This window comes from Phycodurus eques, chromosome 6, assembly GCF_024500275.1.
Source record: "Phycodurus eques isolate BA_2022a chromosome 6, UOR_Pequ_1.1, whole genome shotgun sequence".
In the NCBI taxonomy this organism is placed as follows: Eukaryota; Metazoa; Chordata; class Actinopteri; order Syngnathiformes; family Syngnathidae; genus Phycodurus; species Phycodurus eques.
In genome coordinates this window covers 1007163-1019358 of record NC_084530.1, presented here as the reverse complement: position 1 = coordinate 1019358, position 12196 = coordinate 1007163, and the positions used below count along the sequence as shown (strand labels likewise).

General features: G+C 43.1%; 1 protein-coding gene across 7 annotated transcripts in view; it reads left to right on the top strand.

Moving 5' to 3' along the window:
* The first annotated feature begins 85 nt into the window (after nt 1-85).
* kdm2aa (lysine (K)-specific demethylase 2Aa) overlaps nt 86-12196 on the top strand; it is a 163698-nt gene continuing 151587 nt past the window's right edge. For 6 of the 7 annotated variants that reach the window (XR_009768688.1, XR_009768689.1, XM_061678380.1 and 3 more), the window contains exons 1-4: nt 86-188; nt 5714-5852; nt 6922-7000; nt 7120-7166. Coding sequence is in view for 5 of the 7 variants with exons in the window: in XM_061678380.1 (XP_061534364.1) it covers nt 183-188; nt 5714-5852; nt 6922-7000; nt 7120-7166 (271 nt within the window). In the remaining 2 variants the exon portion in view is untranslated. Of the gene's footprint in view, nt 189-5713; nt 5853-6921; nt 7001-7119; nt 7167-12196 lie in introns of those variants that run through there. The other variant, XM_061678383.1, reaches the window with a different exon arrangement.

The following is a 12196-nucleotide window of genomic DNA, read 5'->3' as shown; positions in this document are numbered from 1 at the left end:
TATAACTGAAGAAGAAGAAGAAGAAGAAGAAGAAGAAGAAGAAGAAGTAGTAGAAGAAGAAGAAGAAGAAGAAGAAGTAGTAGTAGTAGTAGAAGAAGAAGAAGTAGTAGTAGTAGAAGAAGAAGAAGAAGAAGAAGAAGGGATAATAAAACAATATCGAAAACAACTTAACTCGTGAGAACATGGGGGTAAGATATAACATTTTTATCAGTCTCTAAATATGTATGTTTGTATCCGCCCGCTGACTGTCTCTCGAGAGACACACTCGTGATTGCGCATATTGAGTGGCGTTCGAACCGCCGTTTTCCGTATTTAACTGCGTTCGCGTTTTTTCACCGTACACCACTAATGATGTCGAACAGGTGTCCGAGTTTTGATCACGACTTCAACATTTCTCGAAAGAGCAATTACACGCGTTAGAAGACTTGGAGGTTTCCCTAATTATAGAAAATGAATGGGTGGATGGTGTAATTAGATTGTGGACGAAGAGAGACATTTCTAGGACGAACGGCTGCCCAGGTCCCTTGTTCCTTGACGTTGTTTAAACCCCCCCATGATGGCTCATATTTTCCAACTCAAATTTCATGAATTTGATCTACTATAAATTGCTGTTACGTGCTCTGGTTATTCTCGGCTCTTCGTGATTTTCTTTCTATGCATGTTTGAGTGGCAAAATAAACCACAGATCACTTGACTGCCATCTGCAAACTCTCGTTTGACTCTTAAGCATTTTTATGTATAGCTGGGTGCAATGTTTTGTACCCTTTGGTATGTTGTGTGTAGATAATGATAAACTCGGGACGCAGTTACTCCTTTTTGTGTGCTCTTTATTCGGCCATCTTGGATCACGCAATGCAGCTCTCGATCTCGTGGTATCTTGTACAACGCTACGGCGACAAAGTAGGGGACATTCATTTGACAAAATCAGATGGGAACGTTATACTGTATGTCCCTTCTAATAATAATAAAAAAAAAATGGCACGTGATATAACATCAATACACTACGATAGCAGAGCTGTAATAAGCAAATTTAATTGACACTTTAAGAAAATATACAACAGTATGACTTAGCCATTTTTGCAACTTTATCTGTTAAGTAAACAAAGTTGTAAAATTGCTTTTCTGAAAATATAAACGTGACGCAGTAATGCTTTTGTCACAATTGTTTGGAACAAGTTAATGAACACAAACATAGCTGGTACATTTATCCATTGTCCATACCGCTTATCCTCACTCGGGTCGTGGGCGTGCTGGAGCCTATCCCAGCGGACTCTGGGCGAGAGGCGGGCTACACCCTGAACTGGTTGCCAGCCAATCGCAGGGCACATATAAACAAACAACCATTCACACTCACAGTCTCCAATCAACCTACCATGCATGTTTTTGGGATGTGGGAGGAAACCGGAGTACCTGGCGAAAATCCACGCAGGCACGGGGAGAACACACAAACTCCACAGAGACGAGGCCGAATTTAAACCCGGGTCCTCAGAACTGTGAGGCAGATGTGCTAACCAGTCATCCGCCATTGTTGCCCTTATGGATTTTATATATAAAATTTCCCATCAGTTATTTATATATGAAGAATACCTCTTGGCTTGATGGTGTGGCCGTATCTGCTTGTGTATGCAGATCGCTGCTGGTCATTCTGAAGGCTTCTTTATACTATCGCGGGCGGTGACCGCGCTAACGTCACTGCGGCTATCCAGCATGCAGTGTGCTTTTATACTTGAGCGCAACCCACGTGCGCAGTTTTGAAAATGTACTGCAGTTCTCCAAGTTGTGGGTGTCGCTATAGCTGGTATTGGCTAGGACACCACAGGGAGGAGTTTCCTTTGCATTTTTTGGCCATTTCCGGTAGATGTTTTTGGAACCAAGCCACAACAATGGCGACCCTGGAAGAGTGTCTGCTAGAACAAATGGACCTAGATGATCAGATGATACGTTTAATTATGCTGCAAAATCGATCAAGAAGGTGGCGGCGTAGGTGGTATGTGGAACCAAGGGGAGTGCTGAGTACATCATCAAAACATGTGACTAAAACGGACCAATCACGAGAGATGATCTCCGCGGCATTCTACGTGCAGCAACAATTTTTGCCGTGTGCGCATCAAGTGACACATAGCGTGGCTCAATGCGTCGGTCACGTGATGCAGGGTGGGCGCTGTAGGAGTATAAAGAGGCCTTGAGAGTCAATCTGTGTATGGTCCTTCCTCAGCTGTTTGTGGAGTTGTTGCATCACTGGTGTTTGGCTCCATCTTTGGTCATTCGGTTCTATTGTTTCAAAAGTGTTCCAATCATGGCTTTGGATGAGATGTCTGCGGTTGCGTTTGAGTGTCTGTCCTGTGTTTTTTTGTGGGAACTTCTGGGTGTTTTCAAGTTAGGTCACTATTGCAGGTTTTCAGCATCTGTCTTCCTGCCTAAAGCAGATGGGAATACCTGGTGGTTGGTGATGCAGAGTTGCCAACCTATAAAAATTCACTTCTCGAAAAATGTGTCTGAATTTCCATATTTTCAAATTTTCTCATTAACATTTCTGTGAAACAGTCAATCATAATGTTAATAAATTATGGCTCCAAGCTTTGTCAAAGTGTAATTTAGTTTTTATGACATTAAGCTTGTAATGATGGACGCAGTTGCCTCCTGAATCAAAGTAGCAGTATATGAGATTTTGACATTCCATCATCAAACATATCTGCCTCAATGAATTAATTCACCTTTGCCAGTTTTGTTTTCAACCCTGGTTAACAAAAAAACCCCACACATCTATTAAAGCAGGTTAATCAGATCTCAAATGCCAAAATTACAATCCAGCACAAATAAATAACATTGCTGATAGACTGAAGTAGTTTACCGTACTTTCACGACTATAAGGCGCACTTAAAAGTCTCAAATTTTTCCCAAAATGGACAGGGCGCCTTATAATGCGGCGCGCCGTGTGTGCACCGAGTTCCAAAAGCTATAATTGTTGTGTGATGAGCGGTCCCCTGGACTGACTGGGAGCATTTCCTGCCGACACGCTGGTTACACAGAGGAAAAGCGGAGGAGCCATGCGTCCATTAAAGGGGGAAGGGTACGTGTGAAGGAGGACGCTAAAGCCACGCCCCCAGTAGGTATATAGTGCCGGTATGTGCATTGTGCAAAACAACATCCCTTTGGCTAAGGACCCCTGAAAATGGCACCTACGAAGAGACACGTTTACGAAGCACAGTTTAAACTGCAAGGTATCAGTTACGCGGAGGAACATGGGAATAGAGCAGTCGCGAGAGAATTCAAGATCTACGAATCCATTGTTCGCAAGTGGAGGAAGCAGGAAAAAGAGCTTCGCCAAGTCAAGAAGACGAAGCTGAATTTCCGCGGAAACAAGACGAGGTGGCCCGAGTTGGAAGACCAACTCGAGCAATGTATTAATGAGCAAAGAACAGCCGGGAGAAGTGTCTCTACAGTCACCATTCGACTGAGTGCAATAACTCCGAGCTTGCCATCATTTTGGGAGGCTTGACGAAGGAACTCCAACCGCTGGACATCGGTGTAAACAGGGCGTTCAAAGTGAAGTTGCGAGTGGCGTGGGAGCGATGGATGACAGATGGCGAACACAGTTTTACTCAGTCTAGGAGGCAGCGCTGGGCGAGTTACGCCACAATTTGTGAATGGATTGCGGATGCTTGAGGCTAACGTGTCTGCTTGCACTGTTGTTCGAGCTTTCGTAAAAGCAATGACGAGAGGGAACCCGCCATGCTTGGAGAACTTGCCCAGCTGGTCATTTCGGATACAGAACATGAGGACTTTGGATTTGTGGATCAGGATTGATTAAAAAAAAATAATAATAATAACGCGAGTATATTGTTAAATACTTAAATAAAGAACTCCAAACTCAGTTTTGCTCCTGCTGCCTTTTTAAAAATATTGTTTTAGCGTGCATGCATGCTGCCGTATGTTTTAAGCTAGCGTATGTTTTACCATGCCTGCGCCCAATAATACGCTGTGCCTTATGTATGTGTTAAATACAGAAATAGACTTCCAATGAAGTTTGGACGTTGTGTTAAACATAAATAAAAATAGAATACAATGATTTGCAAATCATGTTCAACCTATATTTAATTGAATATACACTACAAGATAATTAATGTTCAAGCTGATAAACTTTGTTTTTAGCAAATAATTACCTCTTCTCTTGCATGCTATATATATTTCCTATATCCACAATTGCTGCTGAAAAAATGTAAATTTCCCCATTCTGGGACTAATAAAGGTTATCTAATATTACACATTTATCATTAATAGTTGTATACTTTGATCCTGCCCACGTTCTGAAGTGACAAATACAGTGACGAACTAATTCATTTCCGATTCAGATGCGGCGTCCCGTGTGGATGTATTATTTTAAATTTGTATCTCGAAATGCGCATTAATTGGGCTGTTAATTTTGTTGTTTAAAGTTGGTTACGCTGTGAAAATGTGATTCCAGCCAGACCTACCTGACAACCGCCCAAAAGGGTAACGTGGGTCCCCCTTTCCATGGGCATTCAGTGCATGAATCAGCCCTGAGGTTCACATTCACTCAACACGTTCACTGAAGGACTATGCACTGATGTTGTCACATATTGTAAACTAGGAAAGGCATATAAAAATAAATAACCAAAGCGAAGTTATCACTTTCCTATCTCTCTCAGGAAGCTCTCGAACATCAGTCTTCCTTTGTGACTTGTGAACATGCACGTGGCTTGGCAACCGGGGGACGGAATTAAATGGCGTGCATCAAGCAGTTGTTCAATGTGGACGGACCCATAATGTCAGACACTGGATTCCCGCCCCAATATCTGGAACAAGCAGTGTTTGTGCCGCAATGAGTCAATGTTTAGTGATTTCTGTCACAAAATACAGACTTTCCGTACAATTTGGCAGCTTTGGTGATGTAGTGGTTTTTACAGATCTGTTGTCGTGTAGCTGTTGGTGGTGTTGACGCTCTCGTCTCAGTTTGTGCACAGCTTCCTGAGGTGTGACTTGCGGCTGCAATTGTTTTGACGTAGGCAATGAGCGTACCAGTCTACTCATAAAGAGTTGAGCTGGTGACTTTTTAAGTTGTCGACAGGTGTATTCCTATACTCAAGTAGTCTGTCGCACAAGTCACTGTGTCCAGGTGCGCCTTTGTCCAGTATGTGTTTTACTGTCTGGACTGTTCTCTCAGCAAGTCCATTACTTTGTTGGTAACAAGGGCTTGTTGCTGTGTGCTTGAAATCCCATGCCTTGGTGAAGTGTCTGAGTTCGGAGTTGTAGCAGGGTCCGTTGCTGCTGATGACAGAAGTGGCGATTGAAGCCTGACTTGAGCTTTGCAATGATGGCAGATGAGGTGCAGCTGTGTAGTCTCTCAAGCAAAAAAAATCTTGCTTTGCTCATCGACTATGATGATGTGGATCCTGGGAGTTCTCTGTGCACAAATACTTCCCATGGTCTTTCTGCTGTGGGGTACGATGGCAGCGGATCTTTTGGGGTTTAGCCCTTCGCCTCTCCTGGCATATAATGCATTGTTTGACTATTGATTATTTTGGTCACTCACCCCTTATGAGTTGCTGTACATTTTGGGGGGTATTAATACTTGCTTAATTTTGTTACATTTTAGCAGACTTTCTCTGAAAATGTGTTTTAGTTTGTCACATATATTTACTTACATAATGTTTTTTTTTTTTTTTTAACCAAGATTTCTTTTTCTCTTCAGCGGTCTGGTACCCGGCGGCGATACCAAGAGGATGTAATCTCAGATGAAGAAATTGATGGAAGGAGAATGTTTGATCTGGAGGAGAAAGTCTACAGCCAGAGGTTCAACTCTGATCGGATCATTCGCATGCAAGGAAAAGGTAGAAGAGTAATAATGCTAATAATAACTTTAAAAAAATCCTGTGGAAAGTTTTGATGGGCCTGTTGTTTCCAGGAAGTTGGAAAGCTTTTTTTTTTCTTCCTCAAATTTGGAAATACATTTTGGCAGAGGAACGAGCTGTATAGTGTAAAGTTGGAACAGTTTTAATCTGTTAAAAAATGTTACAATTAGAGGTAGCGCCAGGTGATACATCGTGAAGCTCAATTCAATCAATATTTGATTGAAGCTAGATGTGGAAAATGGGTCGATTTTTATTTATTTATTTTTCTAATACTCCATTTACCAGCGGGAATAATGCAGCCCTATGGGGGCCACAAGCCACTGCAAACTGTTGTCCTGTCCCAAGCCCGGATAAATGCAGAGGGTTGCGCCAGGAAGGGCACCCAGCTTAGAATATGAGCGTTCATCGGAAGAATTCTATACCGGATCGGTGGTGGCCCAGGTTAACAACATCCGCCCCCGGCACTGTTAACCTGTAGGGAACCGGTGGAAATTCAGCGACTGTGGGTCGAAGATGGAGAGGTAGAAAGCTGGTTCTTAGGCAGAAACTGAAGAGGAAAATCTCGGGAGTTGGTTGACATGATGATTAGGAGAAAGGTTGATATATATTGTGGAAAGGCAGTAAGGCTAGAAGTTTAGGGGCAGGGTTGAAATTATTTTACCATGGTGTAATTTCTTTTTTTTTTTTTTTTTTTTAATATATATATAAAAGAGTTAGCTAAGAATGTGAAGGTGAAAAGAGTATCAGATCGCGTGATGAGGCTGAAACTTGAAATTGAAGATGTTATGTATAATGTGCGTAGCGGCTATGCCCCACAAGTAGGATGTGACCTAGAGGTGAAAGAGAAATTCTGTAAGGAGCTAAATGAAGTAGTTCTGGGTATCCCAGACAGAGAGCGAGTTATGATTGGTGGCGATTGTAATTGATATGTTGGTGAAGGAAACAGGGTTGATGAAGAAGTGATGGGAAATTTTGTATAATCATTCTGGGTATTTATTGGAACAGTTCTAAAATTCCTTCTGTAATATTTAAAATTTCTCTCTTTTAGATTTAACGTACGAGTTCATCCAAAGAGGTGGCCTGAGAGACCCAATCATCTTTGAGAAAATTGATGGACTCGGACTTAAGTAAAAAAGTTTTCTTGCAGTTTTTACTCCACTCCTCTCTGCTCCCCCGCCCCCCAAATGAAGCACTCATCCTTTGTTGTATAAAGTAGACATAGTAACATTTTTTTTTCTTTTCACAGGATGCCTGATCCAAGCTTCAGTGTTAGTGATGTCAAGATGTTTGTTGGTAAGCCACAACTTCTTTCACTGATCAATTTGTTGTAATACAAACCTTGATCCCATTGAAGTGGGGATGTTAGGTAAAATGTAAATAAAAACAGAATACAATTATTTTGAAATCCATTTCAATTTGTATTCTATTAAATGGTGTTGTACCAATGAGATTACTGTACCATCGTATTTTGTCGTCAAAAATAGCACGGTATCAATTTTTGTTATTAGTACAGAAAAATTAAAAAGTCATACAGTGTCTTAAAGGCCAGTACCAAAAAAGTCAACAGTCAGCCAATGACTGCCTGTCTTCTAACAAGTTGTGTATGCGCGACTGTGTGGGAGCTGGGAGAATGAAATGTCTTCAAAGTTCAAACTGCCGACTAGTTTCTGTGGACAAGTTGGCACCCGTTAGCGTTAGCCACTGGTATGTAACCTTAGAGTCTGCAGTTCATGAGGCTATGTGAGCAAAATCACTGTTATATGCAGTGGATGCTCCTGTGCTGTTAGAGAGACTCTGCATTCGATGCACATGAGTCACTGTAACCAGCAGGAGATTGATAGCATGAGACGACTTAGCATGGGTGTATGTCGCTTGGAGCGCTACACTCAGTTTGAGAAGAATAAAAATCCACCAAATGTAAAAGTAACCCACTTATGATCCAAGTGGAGCCAAAAAGTTCACTTTGTGTCGTGGCTCTGTACGCAATGAATGACAAAGTGGGTGAACAATCTATTGTTTTCAATGGGAGAAATCACATGCAATCAAATAAAATAAATACTGCACAAAAGCCTTAAATACACATTATTAAGTATGAGTAAAGTGTATATAAATGTAGAAATAGATATGATGTAGTCATGGATAAAATATTAGACCCCTTATTTCTTCAGTTTCTTGTTCATTTTTAATGCCAGGTGCAACTAAAGATACTTTTGTTTGGACAAATACAATGATAACAACACTAATAGCACATTAGAGTTGAATATAAGAGATGCTATAAGAGCTATCTAGCTCAAGCCATTTCCCATGGTTGTCTTGATAAGAACAAATTATATTAAATAATACAATTAAGATTTTGTATTCTTCAAGTAAAATGCCTTTCGTGGTACCAGGTATTATAATGAACAAGAAATTGAAGGAACAAATGTCCATTTTTTTTCATGACTAGATATCATACATATACTGCATATACATGTAAAATTTTACAGTCCCCTCCAAAAGTATTGGAACGGCAAGGTTAATTCCTTTTGTTTTTGATGTATAATAAGACATTTGGGTTTCACATCAAAAGATGAATATGAGACAAAAGTCCAGAATTGCAGCTTTCATTTCATGGTATTTACATCTAGATGTGTTAAACAACTCCGGACAGATCACTTCTTTTGTTTGAAGCCTTCCACTTTTCAAGTGAGCAAAAGTATTGGAACAGACATTAAATTAACTTAAAGTAAATAACATTTAGATTGAAGAGACTCAATTGCCCGTAGGTTTGAATGTGAGTGTGAATGTGCCCTGCGATTGAGTGTTAATGTGCCCTGCGATTTTCTCGCAACCAGTTCAGGGTGTACCCCGCCTCTCGCCCGAAGATAGCTGGGATAGGCCCGTGACCCTAATGAGGATAAGTGGTACAGAAAATGGATGGACGGATAAATAACATGTAATATTTGGTGGCATAACCCTTACTTGCAATAACTGCAAAAAGCCTACGCCCCATTGACTTCACCAGACTGTCGCATTCTTTATTTAAAATGCTTTTCCAGGCCTTTACTGCAGCCTCTTTCAGTTCTTGTTTGTTTGTGGGGGTTTCTCCCTTCACTCACACAAAACACACACAGTCGAAGGTGTTCAAGTCATCAGCTCGTCCTCTTTTATTTATCCGCTTGGGTTGATTTGGAAGGTCTGGAGTCCACCGAGTCACACAGACGTCTCCTTGCCAGTCGACTTTTCACAATCACCGACTCATTTCACTTTATCCCTTAACGTGAGCATGACCTATTAATTTGTCATACATTGTCAACATTAACATGTACATGTGTTCAACTTACATGGCTTCATTGTCCAACATTTGGTAGTTGATAGTTCGTGTGTCAACCATGACATATGGTGCATTCACGAATAGCTCGAAAATACGTGTAACGATTTGTTGAAAAGGAATTTAATCGTTTTAATGGCTGTAAAATTGTATTTGTGTGTGTAAGTGAGGGGTAGTGGGGCAAATATTTACCTGTGCCTTGTCAGGGCTCGACACTAACTTTTGCAGTGGTAACACTGGTTGGTCGCACCAGCACATGATTTGGTCGCACCCTTTTTTGGTGGAGATTCATGACCATGCATGCTGATGAGTAGTTGTCTTAATTGGCAGGCCGTAGTTTTATGAAGTTGAAGTAACTTGAAATTTCCAAACTATTTTCCTGGGAACAAGAAGTTTGTCTGCAACAGGGAGTGGCAGACAACCAGTGTCAATTATTTTATTTACAGGGTGAATTTGTATTTGAAATCATGGTTAAACTATAATGAATTGTTCATAGGATGCCTACTTTTTTTTTTTTTTTTTTTTTTTTTTTTTTGTCTTGTTCGGCTGTTAGGTCAAGCAGAATGGAGGATCTGTATCCCTTTTATGCCTGAACAGTTTTACTGTTGTCACAGTGGAGTTTTTAAGCTTCCACTGTGATTTCTTAGTATTATAATTGAAGTTTATTGAGAATCAGAGTCGATCAGTCGAACAGAACGAAGTTTCTAGAGGGGAGAGAGAAACAAAGCAAAGCACTAATTGTAAACAGGATGAGAAAAGTAAGTCATTAGATTATCTACAACAATGAAACATTAAATAGAGTGTTGAATGGGGCTGTAGTGCTACACCGTGTGAGGGGAGGACAGGACAAGCTGGAAGAGGACAAGGACAGGAGAAGAAGCATGCAGGAAGAGGGTCGTGAACCTGGCTGTACAACTGAAGTGTAGTGGGATTGACTATGTGAAATATAAAAGTTTATAGGACGAGAGTATGAGTGAGGGGATACACAAGCAGTTTGCATATTTATATATATATGAGTTATTTGTCGCAATAAGTTATTTGTCGCAATAAGTGAGTGGCCCCACATCCAGTGAAAGAGTCCCAGGGGTGTGTGCCTGCGGACACATGCAAGTGAATTGACACCGTTTTACATGCACAAATACTGACAGTGTCCTGTATTTGCTGTGCCCGCACTGCGGAGGCTGAGCACCCCACCCAATCAATCGAGGGGGGAGATCGGGTCCAGGGGTTCACCCGATCAGCCCGGTGGACGGGACACATCCCACACCGAGGGACCCAGGGCGGTGGGGGCCGCAGGGACCCAATGCCACCCCCCCAGCTGCACCCCCCCGCCACCACCACCACCATCTCCTCAGATGTGCTGAAACCCGGTCCAACACACAAAGCCATACCGGTCCCCCAGGAACTCTTTGTGTATATGTTCCCAGATGTGATTAGTAAGAAAAATATATACAGTGAGTGGGGTGAGCGTATGCTAAGTGAATGATTAAGAGGCATGCTTCCTGCAGGTTGGGCCCATCAGGCCGGTCAACCACCGATGAAGGGGACTGCCCCACCCAGACCCGCAGCACCGACCCCGATACACATTCCCACCAGCACCCACTACCCGCCCCCGAGTGTGTGAGGTGGACCCCCCTCCAACCCAAACCAAGGAGGGACAAAAACCCCACAGCAGGCCCCACAGCCCGCAGGGGACCACCCGGCTCCCCCATGGGAAGAGGACGAGGCGACCGCAGCGGGACGCAAGGAACGGAGAGAAGAGGAGGAAGCAGGCCCGAGGAGTGACAGGGGCCCCCCACCGCCCCCACCAGCAGCCAGGCGGGTGCCAGCTGTCACCGCTCCACCACCCACGGAATATGGAAGATTCACCATCACACCACCAATACTCTCCGGGAGTTCACCCCAGTGGTTCCCCTCCCGAGATCGGGAAGGAGTGAAGTCCCGACCCCACAGACGCCGGAACCGCAAACACAGGGCCAAGAGAACATCCCTACTCCATGCATGTGTCCTCTCACCATGCAAACTGATCTAAAATGGTTTGGAAAATAAAAATAAATAGAATAATAAAAAAAAACAACCTCGACAACAAAGAATACAAAATTCAAAAGTTTACTTTCACACTTTGTTACTGTCAAATGGCATCCTACCCAGGCAAAAGAATCAAGAGTCTAGATTTAGCATGTTGAGAAAAGGTGACCAGCTTTCTACGTATATATGAAATAGATTTTTTTCATTCTGCTGATATTTTTTCGAACTCAATATATTCTATAATGAAATTTCGCCACTGTCCATCCGTCCATCCATCTTCTACTAGGTCGGGTCGGGCAGTAGCTTTAGCAGGGACGCCCAGACTTCCCTTTCCCCAGCCACTTCGTCCATCTCTTCCGGGGGGTTCCCGAGGCGTTCTGGGGGGATCCCGAAACACCTCACCGGGGAGGTGTCCGGGAGCCACAGCTCGTGACCATAGGTGAGGGTAGGAACGTAGATCGACCGGTAAATCGAGAGCTTCGCCTTTCGGCTTAGCTCCTTCTTTACCACAACGGATCGATACAAAGTCTGCATCACTGCAGACGCTGCACCGATCCGCCTGTCGATCTCCCGTTCCATTCTTCCCTCACTTGTGAACAAGACCCCAAGATACTTGAACTCCTCCACTTGGGGCAGGATCTCATCCCCGACCTGGAGAGGGGCACGCCACCCTTTTCCGACTGAGCACCATGGTCTCCGATTTGGAGGTGCTGATTCTCATCCCAGCCGCTTCACACTCTGCTGCGAACTGCTCCAGTGAGAGTTGGAGGTCACGGCTTGATGAAGCCAACAGAACCACATCATCTGCAAAAAGCAGAGATGCAATACTGAGGCCACCAAACCGGAACCCCTCTTCGTCTCGGCAGCGCCTAGAAATTCTGTCCATAAAAGTTATGAACAGAATCGGTGACAAAGGGGAGCCTTGGCGGAGTCCAACCCTCACTGGAAACGAGTCCGACTTACTGCCGGATATGCGGACCAAACT